The sequence below is a fragment of the Polypterus senegalus genome, chromosome 8 (assembly GCF_016835505.1).
Source record: "Polypterus senegalus isolate Bchr_013 chromosome 8, ASM1683550v1, whole genome shotgun sequence".
NCBI classification, from domain to species: Eukaryota; Metazoa; Chordata; class Cladistia; order Polypteriformes; family Polypteridae; genus Polypterus; species Polypterus senegalus.
In genome coordinates, this window is record NC_053161.1 from 82,298,129 (window position 1) to 82,316,139 (window position 18,011).

At 38.5% G+C, this 18,011-nt stretch overlaps 1 protein-coding gene across 1 annotated transcript in view; it reads left to right on the plus strand.

The window, feature by feature from the left end:
* The first annotated feature begins 986 nt into the window (after positions 1–986).
* mkln1 (muskelin 1, intracellular mediator containing kelch motifs) overlaps positions 987–18,011 on the plus strand; it is a 108,183-nt gene continuing 91,158 nt past the window's right edge. Inside the window, exons 1-2 of the mRNA XM_039761355.1 lie at positions 987–1,080; positions 7,532–7,601. Of these exons, the coding sequence (XP_039617289.1) occupies positions 1,001–1,080; positions 7,532–7,601 (150 nt within the window). The 5' untranslated portion in view covers positions 987–1,000. The remainder of the gene's footprint in view (positions 1,081–7,531; positions 7,602–18,011) is intronic.

Here is an 18,011-nt window from a genome sequence, read left to right on the forward strand (position 1 = left end):
GTGGGATCCTATCCCAGTACAAATAAGGTGCAAGACAGGTACAATCTCCAGACAGGGCACTAGTCCATTGCAAAGTGAACACACACACACACAACAGGGTAAGTTTACCAACACCAGTTCACCTAATGTGCCTATCATTTGGACTGTGGGAGGGACACAGACCACCTGGAAGGAACCCACAAGATTGCAGAGAGAACATGCAAACTAAGGGAGCACCGGGTCACAAACCCTGGTCTCCTAGCTTCAAAGAGGCAGCACTGCCACTGCACCATGTATACTGTGAAATGATAAAACAAAAACAAAGTGAAGGTTGGATTTCTGACAGGAGACAAAAGAACAGAACAAATGTGCCATACAAGGTACTGCTGTTTAGCCAAAACAAAAAAGCAGAAAGCAAGTGAAGCATGTCCAACCATGAATAACAATGTACTGTACTGGGACCCTCATATTGAACGCATATGTGTGCTTTTGATTGCCTCATGCCCCCACCACGGGGTCAATCAATACTCCTACAGTATGATGGTTTGCCACATGTCTGTAGAGGTTTTCTACCGGTTCTCCACTTTTCTTAAAAAATGTGTTGTAGCTTAATTGGCTTTGCGAGAGTGAACATATGAAAAATGGGTTCTGAGCACTGCCACTTGAACTTGGACCGCTGAACAATGATGTAAAAGCAAGTACATGCACAGCACCCTAGAAATAAGCGACATGTATTCTAAAAGCAGGACATAACGAAGATAAAAATTTTAACCAGGGTGTTAAATGAAACTTTATCCAGAATGGATTGTGACTGAAACCACACGAGTCAGGTAAGCTGCGCGTAGTGCCTTGTTGCCCTTTCCATGTTGCACGTCTGAAAATGAAAAAGCACTAAACTGAGCATCGGCATCCTCGCGAAGCGTGCGAGACCAAAATGGAATTACCTAGCGTGCTACTGTCTCTTTAAGAGCAGGCAATCCGTCCTGCGCCTGCCCGCTGTTGTTGGGTTGTGCTAAACAAGATGGCGGCCGTTCCAGAGAACCGAGTTCTGGCCTACAGTGTTTGTAAATGGAGCTCGTACTCCTCTACCTACTTGCCTGAGTGAGTGATACTTAACGATTTTTAAATTGGCGTGTGGGGTTCTTTTACACATAGAGGACCTTATTCGTACGTTTACATTATTTGTTACCTCATTAGCGTAATGCTGTCTACACGGCCAGCTCCCATGTTAAGTTTTGGTGCTGCACAATGCATTTACAGGCTTGCATTATGACCCGAGGGTGGAAGAAAAACGTTGGTTTTAACGGCAGCGCATTGGAAAAGGTAATCCGTACGAAAGGTTGCAGTGGCCAGCAGGTAGTGCGCGCAGTGCTTCTCCTCGGCTTTGAAAGTAAATACGCGGTAAATTAGGCAACAGGCACCCGGTGTAAACTCCGACCGTATTAGCTGCTAATTTTGATTTTATGAGTCGCATTTTCTTGGCAATGCCATTCTAAATTACCGAAGTTCTGCATTGTTAGCAGATACACAAACTAAAGTCGCATCGGGGTTCTTTGAAACAACTGGGTGCCTCCAAGCATGCCAGTGCAGCGAATGCGCAGCGTGACGGTGCCCCGCGACTCTTCAGCATTCCCATTGTTGCCACCCGTTCATTTGGAGGGCAGTAGTGGTGGGCCAGGTGAGTACCTTGTAGAAATGATCAGTGGTGTCAGTCACTGTCGATAGCCACTGATCACTGAAGACTGTTGCGAGTGGTCTTCGTTGTAGGAAGGCAGAGCAACAGCAGGAGTTCAACATTGCCATTTAGGTGATAGGGAAGTGTTCATTGACTTCTCCCTGACGGGCGCTTAGTGATGCAGCAGATCTTGTTTGAGGGTTCTGCAAGTACTTGGTATGTGTGATTGTCCCAGACAGGGGTGGAATGCTGCGAGAAGAGGCTCCAGTCCCTAGTAGCTAAGTGGGCGAGTATGTCACGATGCCGCCAAGTAAGACTTGTTCACTATTTTTGTAAGCTATCCCAAGAACATAAATATTTAGTACCTAGAATAAAGGTCTGCACAGCTTTGTATTAGCTTGAGAGTATCATCACAGATGCATAATCCTTTTTCAAACTTCTTTTCATTATTTAAAGATGTAAAAGTTATCAGCGGGGACAATTCAAATTGTCTTTCCCATTGCAGATGTAAAATATAGGTACGAGTATTTGTATAAGAATTTGTTCATCACTACCATATACATGATTTGAAATGTTTGTGAGTTACAAATCACTCTTGTACATTTTTCTACAGTCTTTATCTTCTTATGCAAGCATGTCTGTTAATGAACAAGAGCTTTGAAGCTACTTGCACTTCTTGTCTCTTAAAAATATAATTGAAGCAAATTCATTCCTACTTTTTAATTTGTTCATTCATTCTTGCATGCTTGACTGTCGTGATTGGTATAGTTTTAACATGCATTCCCACAAAGTATAAAGGGGAGTAACTCCAAGATTGCATTTTTAAATTTGATGAAGTTAATTTATAACATACTGTTTTTGTTTGTTATTGGCTGGACTTAGTTGTTGATGCTTTTCCACCTTGCCTAATATGAGTGTATATAGCAATTAGCCATAAAATTAAAGAATTGGCCAAACTCCTATCAAATGCACAGCTACCTTTGCTACAAAACAAAGAAATACAAAGTTAAGCTCCTTTGAGTCTAGTGTACAGGTAGTGAATCTGATTCTGGTTTTGCTAGACAATGGTGGGAGTTACAGTCTCATCTGCTGTACTGAACTGTCTTTCAGATGCAGTTCTGGTTATGCACAGGAATTTACACACAAGTTTAACCAAAATTAGGGGGTATTTTCCGTACGTCGCTTAAATCATCCGAGATCAGATGCATCATCTTGGATGAGTTAATGCCAGTGAAACTCATCTGGGATAAGTTAGTTTTTCAAACGCAGCTGTATGGTAGATTAGTCTAGCTGGATCTAATTATCTGAGATGATTGCACACGCCCACGCTGATTGAAAAGCCCATATATATTGAGTCTAGAAGACATGATCAGCAAGTCTTTGATAGGCTGTAACAAAATAACGAAATAACGGGTGCATTTTTTTTCACATAAGCGGAGCAGGACCTTTTTATTCGAAGGATACAAAGAATTTCAAGACTTAATATGCACAAGGGGTAACACTGCAAAAGTAGCCCAAACCAGAAAAGACGGCTGGCAAAAAGTGGCCAACAAACGCTAAGTAGTGTGCATTGTACTTACTGAATGCAGCGTTGCATTTCCTATGTGTCAGATTAATTATTATTTAATATGTCATAATTCCAGATCAAATGTGAGAACATGGGAACAGGTTAAAGTGAAGTACAAGAATATACTTCAGACTGGTAAATATTGGTATATAATTAAAAAATTGTTGACATAAAGAATCATATATAATATAAAAACATTAATTTTAAAGCTAATAAGAAGGCAGACAAGCAAAAAACAGGTGGAGGTCCACGTGGTCCAGACCTAACCCCTGCAGAAGAGTTGGCTCTCTAGCAAAATGCCCATCGCCCTGTTTCTGAGGGCATTCCAGGGGGAAGCTCCTCCTCAGAACCAGTGGCAGGATGCAGTGGTCACTTCATTTCAGGTAAAGGATGGTCATTGCATATATTTGTCTGCAATGTGTGCCATTGGTATGTTCCATATACTGTAGCTCTCTTTTTTTTGGGTCAGTTGTAGGGAATGTCATATCCCTAGAACTTGTGTCTGACCAACGAGATATTGAGGAAGGTCAAATATTTGATGAAGACACTGTGTCTGATTATTCATAAGGAGGAGAGGTACATTTTCCAATTAATGTTTGATCAAACTCCACTCTGATCAGTCCCATGTGCCCCAATCACATTTGGAAATCCTGGGTAATGAGAATGTTAGGCTTATTGTGAGATTCTTTATGGAACTGTGGGTGTTTTTACCTGTGTACCTGTAATGGCATGAAACTCCTGTTTTATTGTCTGCTCACGCAGGTGTCCAGGAAGCACTATGAAAATCCGAAGGAATTATTTCAGAGCCAAACAGACTTTACAAATTGCCTGGCAAACTGCACTTTTAGATAGATTTTCCACATCGCCTACAGTATATAAAAAAAGTGCCGCTTGCAAAAAACCTCAAAGCAGTGCATACTGTCTGTGTGGTTGTGAGAGCCTAACTTCGCCTAATTTGACTTTGAATATAAGGTGCTAATAAATCTTTGAGGTACAATATTCCCCCTCGGCTAAAGTGGTATCTTTTGAAAAGAATTTCATCCGGGGGCAATAAAGGATCTTGCTGATCGTGCAAAACCCTCTCTATATGAAATTCTCTTCTTATAATTTGTGCACCGATATCAATTCGTTGCTCGTTCATGAACAGTGAAGCCATGACTGAATGAATTCCATGCACGGAAACTGATTAAGTGTGTGAGCTAATCCTTGTTTACACAGAAATAACCTGCTCCGAGCAGGTTTGAGGATTTGGATGTGCTGCTATGACAACACATCCAGCAAGAGTTTCGAAAAACCGACAGATCCAGGATCAGGCCAAATCATCAACAATTACATCCAGCTAAACGAATAATCCACGTACGAAAAATACCCCCCAGGAAGGGCTGTTTTTATGTTTTCTATCAAATTACCAGAGTTTTCTCTCTGTCAAGTCATTTTCGCACACAACAGATAACGTGCATATTCTTAATGAAAACCAGTAATTTCTCCAATGAGACTACATGCATTGTGAATAATTTTAAAAATCCACTTTTCTTATTGGTATTTTGAAAATACAAAATTATCTAAAGACAATTAAGTTATCATGCACAACAAGCTTATTGGGCATAGAGTTGTACGGTATACCAGTACTGAAAAAGTACAGAAAAATCTATTTTTAAAATGGTATATTTTGGCACCAGAAATAAGGAATAGTTGTGTTTTTTTTTTAAATTCTCTTTAAAATTTAATGGTAATGAGCAGACACAAGCAAATTGCACTTGAAATTTTCCCAGTACAACCTCAGTGAAAGGAAATCTTATATATTTGGATGACAAGTGGATAATACCATCCTATACAGCTGACATGGTGTGACTTAGTGATGATTGTGAAATACCCGATCGGTCATCAAGTTCAAGTTGAAAAGGTCCTGTGGCTAAAAACTTGAAATTGGAAAGAACTTGCAAAAGAGCAGGTAGAGCACAATTCTTCAAAGTCTGTTCAGCACACAGCTTCAAGAGGGATAGCTGTTGGAACTCAAAATCGACTTCGAAGCCATTCGTCATCATTATCTATAAATACACGCTCCCTTCTAATTCTTCAATTTGTATTGTCTCATAACATCACTAAAAGGTCTGTGGTATTTGGAATAGTTTGACCATTCTATGCACCATTATATTGTTACAGAATGATTACAATCAAGTGAAATAAATTTGTAAATGATACTGTATGCAGTTAATTTCAGTGTATTTGACAAAATCCTTGCGTCATGGATACAAATATGAACAAATAGGGAAACAACACAGAAACAATGGCACGGCTTTGCAAAACTGAGCAGAAAAGTGCGTATGCATGGTGTGAGGCTGCCCATTAAAATGTGCATGGTTTTACGCAAAATTCATGAAGGAGGTTCTCGGATGTTTTTTAAGACCGTATTTCTAAGCCTTGCAACATGCTACTTGTATTACGTCATGTCCATCCATGACACTTTTTTTTTTTTTAAACTTGCGTCTACAAATATATTAAGCATTCATCTCCAGCCTAGTTATAATAGACCACTCCATATTCTTTCTGTTAGGTCTAATCACCCATTCCACTACAGACACTACAAAATTGTTAATAATATAGCATTTTATTCAGTACTGTTTCATTCCTTATCTAAAAAATTGCTTATTTAACCATATTTATTATTTTCCACCTAATTTTCTATTTTTTTCTTTTCTTTTTAAAGTGCATTTGTTTGTTATCTTGTATAGTATAATGTCTGCTGTTCATTTTTGTCTCTAAAGTAAGCCCACCTTTTTTTTTTTTTTGTTAATTTTTTTGTATTTTCCATACTACCTACTAGGGTTCCAATGTATACCAGTTGTGAAAAAGTACAGAAAAAGCAAAAATTTAAAAAGGTATGGTACCAGCATTTTCGGATGTTCTTACTGGAAATAAACATCAGCTTTTCAAGCTGGTATTGACATTGAAGTCAAAATTTTAGTACAAACCCAACACATTCTTACCTTTTGTGTTATACTGTGCGTAGAATCTGCTGATTCCTCCTCTTTGCACACCTGTTTTGAATTAAGCTTCCTTTCTGACTTTCTTTAATATATAGCCAACTGTTTTAGTAATCTTTCATATATCTGTAACTAATTTTAAGTCTTTGTTAATTTTTGTATTCTTTTACTGTTTCTCGTTTCCATACCATATTTGCCCTTTCCCCAGTATAGCATCTTGCACACAGTACATATTCTGTTACGTCCTTCGATTTGCCCTGTATTCCTCAAAAGGCCTGTTTAAATTTAACAATGTTAGCCTTTGTTCTCACACAAAGTCATATCCCAACATATCTGTACTTTTACTTTCTCTGTTATGTTAAGTTGTCGGTTGCTGTGGCCGTATGACTGATGAGCAAAACATTTAAAGCATGACCTATTAAGAAAAACACTACTATAACCATAAGTTTTACTTTTCAACACAATCCTTTTGAGCACTCTGAATACAGTTGTTCCAAAGTTCACAAAGCTTTTCTGTGATCTCTCGGATGAAATGGTTTTCTTGCCCGTACATCCACTCCTCTGTATCTGGTTTGTCCTCTTTATCATTGGCATAGAGCATCCTGTGGATGTAGTCCTACAGAGTGATCAATATGTTTTACTCATGCCTAGCCAGACCTGGTACACTAGGTCGGTGTGGGGTATCTTGGATCCACAGTTTTGCAGAGTATTATATTAGGGACATTCTTGTGAAGCAGAATGGTCATGGTTAATGGCTTTCTTTGACAACTTTTCATGATTAACTGTGGCAAATGCCATAGTAAGTAGGCATAATATTGACCAATTATATGGCCCTTTTGAAGCCTGTAATCAGTAGGACTACTCCTCAACACCATAAAAATTGTGTGTATTGTCTTGTCATCTGATTTTGGTGTTGGGAGATTTGTTTTGTACTGTTTGTTTAAATTAATATTGTACTAGATGCAAAGTAATTCTTAGGAGTGGTCAAGGAACATAATGCCTAAATGTGACGAAAGGTAAGTAAAACTGTGTCTTACCTGACATGAAATGTAGTAAATGGAGATGGATGCAAGTATATGGCACAACTTCTGAAGTTTTAACTTCAGTTTTTTCTGACGTGTTGCAGATAAAGAGTCATACTTATTTACTTATATAGGAAAGCTTCCAAGTTGCTTATTAAAAATGAGCAGTAGCATATTGTAAGTTAGCCGGAATTTTAAACCTTTGATATGCCTTTGGAAACTACACTTTTTCAGTGATGTGGTTACAATGCATATTCTCTTCAAAATAAACCTCTCCCTTTTTTTTTTTTTTTTTTCTTTGTAGGAATATTTTGGTAGATAAACCTAATGACCAGTCTTCCAGGTGGTCCTCCGAAAGCAACTACCCTCCTCAGGTAACTAGAAAATTCTTCAGTGTTTTCACTGGAAAATCTTATAGTTCTAACATTGATAATATTTTATATACAGTCAATCTGATTGTATCTTGTACATAGCAATGTGTCTGATTAATGAGTAGTTGTAAGGGGTTAAAATTAATTTGGTAGTGGTATTAAGGTAAAAACTTTTTTTGAGAAACGTTGCAAAAGTATCATTTAGAAGTGATCTTCCAGACTAAAATCACACAGTCAAAACACCATTTAATGGTATTTTAAGGGACATGGAATTGAAAATGTGCTATTTGCACCTTGTTAGAGCACTCATTTGTGTAACCTGAAAGTTTTTCCATAAAATGTTTTTGATAGAAGAAGTACTTCTAGGTCCAACATTTAAAGACTACTCTTCTTCTCAGTTTGGTGAGCTTTTTATTTGGCAGAGAGTAGAAACAGCAAAGGCTCATCTGGGAGAAAGGAGGAAGATACCTCTGTTTATTTTAATTGCCTAATTGTGGTGCAGTTTTAGATAAAAGGTTTGTTTTTAGCTGAGCAAGTCATGTCTGGAGCTAGAGGCCACAGTGCTTTCTAAAGTAAAATTTAATTAGGTTTCAGTCTAATTAGCATAAAGCAAGTCAGTTGCTTGAAGTTGTATTTCAGTCCCTGGATTATGATTTGCAAACACATGCATTCCCTACTGAAGTCAATTAAGAATCACAAACAAACCCATTCATGAGGATTTCGTTCAGTTAAAGTATATTTCTAGTTCTTGTTTTAAAATGCATTGCTTTTTAAATTGATAACAAGACTACAGTGCCCTCCATAGGACACATACAAAAAATTCCCCTTGATTTACCCCTGTGTTCCAATAAAATTACAAATCAAAAAACTTAGTTTAAATTATTAAAGTTTAATAAAAGTGTATTTGTATACATTTCAGTCATGCCATATAGAAATTCAATTTCGGGATACTATAAAGTTTGAACCATTTGGCATCCCAGGTGTTTCATTAGTGCATGCATAAGATGCCCATGCTTGCTTCTACCTTTAGACTGCCTTTGGTCTCTGTAGTTGCCATTGCTTAACATGAGGATGAGAGCTGTGCCAGTGAAAATCAAAGAAGCCTTTGTAAGGCTGAAAAACAAGAATAAGTCCAACTGTTAGAGATATTGGTGAAACCTTAGGATTACGTAAATCAGCTGTCTGGAATATCATTAAGAAGAACGAATATACTGGTAGGTCAGTAATTGAGAAGAGATTTGTAGGCCAAGGAAGATCTCCACTGCTGATAAGAATTCTTATTATGGTAAAGAAAAAGCCCCAAGCGCCTGTCTGTCTTCAGGAGGCAGATGTGTATGTGTCAGAGACTACTATCCACAGAAGACTTCATGAACATAATTTCAGAAGCCACACTACATGGTGCAAATCACTAGTTAGCAACAAAATCAGGATGGATAGATTATAGTTTGGGAGAATTACATAATAGAGCCTACAGCATTCTGGAAAGAGGTCCTGTGGACAGACAACACAAAGATTAACCTGTATCAGATTAATTGCAATAGGAAAACATTGAGATGTTGCAATATCAAAGCATTGGGATGAAAAGGAACTGCACAAGATCTAAAGAAGACACTTCATTTGTTAAACCAGTGGTCTCCTACTCCGGTCCTCGGAGGCCTGGTTTTGATACTAATTACCTTCTTTTGAATTAATTTTAATTGACTTGTTATTGAAGACTCAGACCCCTCAATTGTTTCTTTTTCCTTAATTAGCAGTCAAACAATAATGAAATATAAAATGAGCCAAAACATGACCAGCAAATTGTGTCCATCACACAATATCTGAAAATTAAAGAAAGATGAAGGTCTCAGGAATGTTTTTTGTTCAGGTCCACAAAACATTTTAATAGTGCACTTAGAAAAGAGAAAATCAATAATTTTGGAAATGTATGCCATTGCACAATGAGAACAGCAACATGCCATGGAATTAAAGAATGGGTTTAATTAACAAGAATCGTCACCAAATTAAGCAACTGATTGCAGCGAAATTGGTTGGAGTTTTAGACCCTGACTTAGTTGGTCTTCTGTTGCCTCACTCACCTCACATTTCATTTCTGTTTGGGTGTCATTTAAGGAAAGAAATGAAGCAATTCAGGGGAACAAATATTTAAAAACAAGCCAATTAAAATGAAAAGAAAAGGAATTAATTAGCAGCAAAAATTGGTCACCAGTTAAGAAAAGGGTTAGAATGAAAACCAGCAGCCACTGTGACTCTTTAGGACCGGAGTTTGAGACCACTGTGTTAAACATAGTGGTAGAGGCATCAAGTCTTGGGCATGTATGGCTGCCACTACTGGCACACTACTACACTACTGACACATTTTCAGGAAAGAGGTCTTGTGGACAGACGAGACAAAGATTGACCTGTATCAGATTCATTGCAATAGCATTACGTTAAGATGAAAAGGAACTGTACAAGATCTAAGGCATACACATCATCTGTTAAACATGGTGGTGGAGGTGTTAAGTCTTGGGCATGTATGGCTCCCACAGTTACAGGCACATTTATATTCATTGGTAACGTAACTGCCGATCGCAGTTGTACAGTCACTTATATACTGTATAGAAACATCCTATCTGCTCAAGTTCCATTAAATGCCTCCATTTAATGGCAATTTGTCTAATAATAAAATAATTATCCCAAACTGTCTGCTGTAGCAGCACAGGCGTTTTTCAAAACTGAAAAACAGAAAATTCTTGAATGACCAAGCCAGTCACTCGATTTAAATCCTACAACAAGATAATTATCCCAAACTTACTGCTGTGGTAACACAGGACTTTTTCAAAGCTAGAAAACAGAAAATTCTTCAAAGAACAAGCCAGTCGCCAGATTTAAATCCAGTTGAGCATGCCTTCCATATGCTGAAGAAAAAACTTGAGGGAACAAGTCCCCAAGACAAGCAGGAGCTGAACATCATCAAAAAAGATACTCCGCACCTGTTGATGTCTATGAATTGCTGACTTCAAGCAATAATTGCATGCGAGGGATATGCAACAAGATACTAATAACTGCTTTAATATAGCTGCCATTGCTATGTCATAAACATTATGGTGTCTTGCAATGGGGGAGGGGGCTATGTGTAAAATGTGATGTAATTTTTATGTCGTGAGAGCGACATGTATTGTGATCCCCCTAAACTAAAGTCTGCAAAGTGCACTTTAAAAAAAAGACTGAGTTGTGTGATTTGTAATTTTAAACTGTGGAACAAAGGGGTAAATCAAGGAAAAATGTCTTTGTTTCAAACTTTCTGTTGGGAACTGTCTGAGTTGCTCGGCTCAAAATCAGTACTTACTGTGCTGGTAATTGTTATAAAATAAACACCTGCACACATAATAGACTTTTTCAAAGAAAAAGCACAGATTTGCAAATTAGATAATTTGGAACTGTTACAAATGATGTTAAATCCTCAAAGAGTAAGCGTATAGTATACATATGCACATTTATTAAGATCAGTAATTAGCATGGTAATGAATCAAGCGCTTCGTCTTTGTATAAAACTAGCAAAATACCCACGCTTCTCAGCGGCAAAGTACTGCCTTAAAATTTTTTATTAAGAAGAAAAGTGAACCTTTTTAAACTGAGGGAAAATATACCAATAATTATTTGTTAAGGATCGCTTTGTATGCCACATTGTCAGTTCGGCCCTCCGGTTGTTATATGACCAAGCTGCCTCAAATCTCACAGCTTGGATTGCTGCTGTCATAATCGGTTTGAGTTTCATGGTTTGTTTCAACTACGTTAGTATTTGCAGGACTTGTATTGAAATGACATTCGGCATCTGTCAAGCGTTGTAAGCATACAACCGGTTTCATCGATAACTTCGCATCCAGCTTTTGAGAGTTTAAACATTTATAAACATCAAAGTGTCCACTACTCAAATCATCACCTGTGAATCTAAGATGTTTAAGAGGCATTGGCGGTTGTCCAAATGTGTAAAATTTTTGGCCATTTCAGTACACTTGAAAGTGACCACCGAACAATTCAGCGGCAGTCATCGACTCACATGCAGAACCATAGGTGAAGGGCTTAAGCATTTCACTCATATAGTGCTCCTGTGTACTATAATTATCTCCTGCACCGTCATCAGTCCACACCTTGAACCTGTCCCAGTCATTCAATACATAAGACACAATGTTCCTCCGGATATCAAGAGTGAGCCTGATATGGCCGTGCAATATGTAACCCAGAGAATGGAAAAGGCAGGCGCCATCTCCTGGCATGGAAATCACTCGGTAAGTGACAGTTCTTTGATCGATGGTGATCACCTCCATAGACATGTTAATGGGGATACGGTTGGAACGATAAAGGAAATGGGTACCTAAACAATGTAAACTAAGTCTAAAATACGTATACAATAACTATAATCGTTATAAATGAACAATAAAACAGAGGAGAAGCCGTGGATTAAATAAAAAGGCTGCAGTTATCAGCAGGGAGACATGAATACCGTGGCGAAGCAAGGAAGGGAATGAAAAGACCGGAGCGACGGACAGCCTTATATAGGCAGGCAGCCAACAGTATGGGAGGCGTGGTGATGGGGGACCAACGCCGACTCACACAGCGACTGAGCTGCAGGCTATGGACGTATATATGTACGTAAGTAGGATTCAGTTAGCGTTGGGAATCCGTGTACCACATTTCTTGAAGATGGGCCCATAGGTAACAAAGACAGTTGGAAAGTTCAATATGGCGGCCGACAGTAGCATCATACCACCGAAATAAGTACGTACATCGGTTTTGGTTAGCGCAGGGAAGCCACCTACCAAATTTTGTGAAGATGGGGACATAAATAAGAAAGTTTAAAATGGCAGACGTTGTCGACCATTATGACCATTACGCATAGAATTTTGAAATGAAACCTGGTTAACTTTTGTAAGTAACCTGTAAGGAATGAGTCTGCCAAATTTTAGCTTTCTACCTACACGGAAAGTTGGAGAATTAGTGATGTGTGAGTCAGTCAGCGTGTCAGTGAGGGCTTTGCCTTTTATTAGTATAGATGCTTACTGACTGACCGATACAGATGCAGAACACACAGTGAAAACTCAAATATAAGTGAGGAGATATTAAACAAAAATGTTGGGGAAAATCATTGTTTGAATTGTTTCTTTGTAGCACAGCTGTTCATGAAATTGCTACTGTTTTGAAAAGGAAAAAGAAAACTTTTCTTTGCTAATCTTTCATATTGTAAGAGAATATATCACATTTTGGAGTTTTTTTTTCGTATAGAAACCATGTGTTCACATATATAAATTATGGGCATTAAAATGTTTTCAAAGCCTATCCAGAAATATTAAATATTCTAGTTTGGTTCTAAATAATCACAGTATCATTTTAAGTCCATATGACCCAGCCTTAAACTTACTATATAAAATGCAGTTTGCTGTAATTTTCCCATTAAAATCTAGAACATCTTTCAACCCTGCAGTCTTTTCTCTCTCTCTCTTTTTTTCAGTCTCTGTGTTTAAAGGGTTAATTATTTCCATTGTGCACAAACTTATGTGATAAAACAGAAGGCAGAGAAGCATTCACTTTGAATTATGAATGTCTTCTATAGGGTCATTCAATGTCAAAACAAACGATTCACATGCACTTTAGTCTCAAAATATTCAGAAAAAATACCAGGTGTACCCATGTTATCCAGACACCCTGCAAAATTATTTTGACGTAAGATCGATACTTTCCAAGATAAAGCCAAATTGATAAGGTTTTATTTTTTCATCAATTTCACAAGACCATATCTCAAGAACTAAACAACCCAGCGGGCTCAACTGGTACCTTTTTATAGTATGAAACGAAATCAAAATGTTTGGTCCAGATGACACCACTTGGTAAGAGCAAACCTTCAAAAATGGAAAAAAAATATTTGCATCTTTGGCTTTTCCACGTTTAGGCTTCCAGAAAGCATAATTATAACTGATACAGCCTACTGAAATTTTTTTCATGTTTTTTTTCCAATGGCTTTTCAAAAGATTATAAACAATCAAGAAATTGCATCAGAGTTTGACCAGCAGACCCCTTAAATGATTTTCAGAAAAGTTTAATGCACTGTGGGACTGTCCAGGCATTTTTAAAATTATTTTTCCTGTATCCTTTATGGTCCCTTCTTTCTCAAAAAACAAATCTTACTTTTCAAATGTGAATCTTGAATTTTTACTTCCCATTCTAAAAATGGGCTAAATTCACCATTTGTCAGTAATGATAATCATCAAGTTCTTCATCAGTAACTTGGGTACAGGATTATTGGAAATAAATAAATCACCAAAGGCACATTAAGCCCAACACTTGAACAACATCTGCTTGATTTATCATTAAATAAAACACTAGTTATAGTGAAATGTTAATATCTTGGTATTGCAGCATCAGGAATGTGACCCATTTCATTTCTGTTTCAATCGAAGAGCAGAGTGTAAGGCAGGAGTGTCGAACTCCAGTCCTAGAGGGCCACAATGGCTTCTGGTTTTCATTCTAACCATCTTGTTAATTAGTGACTGTTTTTTTCTGCTGATTAACTTATTTTACCTTAGTTTCTTTTTCCTTAATTAGCAGCCAAGCAAAAATGAGACACAAAACGAGCCACCACCTGCCCAGCTCACCTGTGCCCATCACACAATATCTGAAAATAAAGAAAGGTGTAGGTCTCAGTAAAGTTGATCTCTGAGGTCACTAAAACATTTTGACAGTGTTCATAGAAAAAAGCAGAAAATCAACAGTGTTGGAAGTGGCTGCTGTGGCAGAAAGAGAGCAGCAACAAGCCACAGAATTAAATAACTGGTTTAATAAACAGCAAGAGTTAGCTTCTCATTAAGAAGGTGGTTGGAGTGGAATTGGTTTTGAGTTTGAAGCCCCAATTTAGCTGGTCATCGGTTGGCTTTTTTCATGTCTCATTTCTGTTTGGCTGTCATTTAATGAAGAAAATAATCAATTTAGAGGACTGAATCCTCAAAAACAAGGCTATTAAAGTAATGGGAAAAGAAGTTAGTTAGTAGTGAAAACTAGTGACTGATTAGGAAAACGGTTAGAATGACAACCTACAGCCACTGCGGCCCTTCAGGCCCAGAGTTCGACACCCCTGGTATAGGGTATCTTCATCTTTGAGATCAGGATGGTACTGCCTCCCACTGACCATTGTAGGTGCACTAAGCAGTGTAATGGCACCCAACAAATATCGTCTCTAGGTGGCCAATGGAAAGACTGTGCAGGGTAAATTGGATGCATGAAACATATTAATTAGGATGTCTGATTCTGCTTTACTGTTGTCACGAATCACACCTATCCAGCAATTTTCATCATACAATTTTCATCACCCAGCATAGCCTCCAAAAGGACACTGGTCTAATGTGAGGGAAGCATCTGATCCATCTGGGTTGTGATTGTAAGAGGGCAGGATCACAGCTGCTGCTTCAGTGGTAAATATTAGGACATTCAATTGACTGTCTTCACCAGACACCTGGCTGACTTTGAGTTTGCCATCTTCTGTAGGGATGTAATAGTGGTATTGTTGATTTCCAGGTGCTCTTTTGGCCTTGGGAAATTGCATTCTTTGTTCATCAATACGGGATAGGATAACATCATTTGGTATGGAGAAAAATGTTTCACACTTTCGATAACTTACTGTTTGAAAACTCAATGATTACCATTATTGACGCATTGCGCTTTCAGCCTATGTTTAGGATGGAAATAAGCATGAAAGATTTGCATAAGAAAAGTAAGGTTTATGTTTTGACAAAGAAGGGACCATGTCGAATAATTGTAAAATATTTTTAACATTTATCTGCACATTCCCACATAACATTAGGGCGTGCTGAAAATGAAATCCAAAATGTTTTTTTGATTTGAGAGGTCAGCTGTTCAAAACCTGATAGTTACTTTTCTGTTTATTGCGTTTTCAGAAAGCCTATTATATAGGCTTTATTATATATTCGAGTATAAGCCGACCCGAATATAAGCCGAGGTACCTAATTTTACCTACAAAAACTGGAAAAACTTATTGACTTGAGTATAAGCCTAGGGTGAGAAATGCAGCAACTACTGGTAAGTTTCAATAATCAAAATAAATACCAATAAAATTACCGTACATTAATTGAGGCATTAGCTCATTAATTGAGCACACACCCCGGAATGAGTCTCACAGAGGCTGCACAGTCATTACCCTATCTGCGTGCCTGTCCGATTTGCGCGGGCAGGCGTATTGAAAGCCTAACATGCCGTAAAGTGTTCACGCATGCGTTAAACAAATTGGGCAGCACCGTAAAGTGTGCAATGACGTAGCCTTTCAATATGCATGCGGATTGGGATGGCAACGGGGACCAGGTAGTGACACACACCGCAAAAGTTAAGCAGGTTTCATTTCAAAATTCTACGCATAACGGTTGACAACATCCGCCATGTTGAACTTTCTTATTTATGGCCCCATCTTCATGAAATTTGGTAGGTGGCTTCCCTGCGCTAACCGAAACCAATGTATGTACTTATTTCGGTGGTATGATGCCACTGTCGGCCGCCATATTGAACTTTTCAACGGTCTTTGTTACTTATGGACCCATCTTCAAGAAATTTGGTATGCAGGTTCCCAGCGCTAAATGAATCCTACTTATGTACATATATAATTCCATAGCCTGCAGTTCAGTCACCGTGTGAGGCAGCGTTGGGTCCCCCATCCCAACGCCTCCCATGTTGTTGGCTGCCTGCCTATATAAGGCTGTCCGTCACTCTGGTCTCTACATTCCCTTCCTTGCTTTGCCACGGGATTCACGTCTCCCTGCTGATAACTACAGCCTTTTTATTTAATCCACTGTCTTCTCCGCTGTTTTATTGTTTAGATAGTTATTGTGTAGGTATTTTAGACTTACTTTACATTGTTAAGGTACCCATTTCCTTTATCATTCCAACCGTACCCCCATTAACATGTCTATCGAGGTGATCACCATCGATCAAAGAACTGTCACTTACCGAGTTGTTTCCATGCCCGGAGATGCCGCTTGCCTTTTTCATTCTTTTTGTTACATATTGCATGGCCGTATCAGGCTCACTCTTGATATCTGGAGGAACATTGTGTCTTATTTATTGAATGACTGAGACATGTTCAAGGTGTGGACTGATGACAGTAGAGGAGATAATTATACTACACAGGAGCACTATAAGAGTGAAATGCTTAAGCCCTTCACCTATGGATCTGCATGTGAGTTGATGGCTGCCGCTGAATTGTTCGGTTGTCACTTTCAGGTGTACCGAAATGGCCAAATATTTTACACCTTTCGACAACCGCCAATGCCTCTTAAACATCTTAGATTCACAGGTGATGATTTCAGTAGTGGACACTTTGATGTTGATGAATGTTTAAACTCTCAAAAGCTGGATGTGAAGTTATTGATGAAACCGGTTGTATACTTAAAACGCTTGACAGATGCCGAATGTCTCTTCAACACAAGTCGTAATTGAAACAAACCATGAAACTCAAACCGATTATGACAGCAGCAATCCAAGCTGTGAGATTTGAAACAAGATTACTTTTCACATGGCCAACTGTATGTTACATGCTCAAGAGTAAGCTCAGCGCAAAGCTTGGTCATATTACAATCGGAGGGCCGAACTCACAATGTGGTATACAAAGAGATCCATAACAAATAATTATTGGTATATTTTCCCTCAGTTTAAAAAGGTTTAATTTTCTTCTTAATATATATGTATATGTGTGTGTATGTATGTATGTATGTACATACATACACATATACACACACAGTGGAACCTCGGTTTGCGATTATGACTGGCATTGCATTCTCCTCTGCTGTAATGTAAGTCCTCTTTGGCATCTTTTTCCAAAAAAGACCCGTCTCATCGCAGTTAAAAACTTGCTGTGGCAGGTAACGCTCAGAAACCATTAGCCCCTGGAACTCTGCAGCGAATGCCTCAGCTGCCTTAGCATCCAAACTTGCAGCCTCTCCGTGCCTCACAATACTATGGATGCCACTTCTCCTTTTAAAGTTATTAAACCATCCCCTGCTGGCCTTGAAGCCTTCTTCATTTTCTGTTGACGTACCTGGCAGTTTACTTACGAGGTCGGCGTACAAGCCCTTTGCCTTCTCGCAGATCAAGTTCTCGGTCACGGTGTCACCTGCTAGTTGCTTCTCATTTATCCACACGAGAAGCAGCTTTTCTACATCTTCCAGAACATGTGGCCGTTGCTTTGATACTCTCGTGACTCCTTTTGCTGCATCTAGCCCCTTTATTTCTTCTCTCTTTTTTAATATCGTGCATATCGTAGAAGTAGGCTTTTTATAAAATCTTGCAATGTCGGCCACTCGCACACCACGTTCATGCTTCTCTATGATTTCCTTCTTAATTTCCACCGTAATCATCCCCTTCTTACCACCTTCC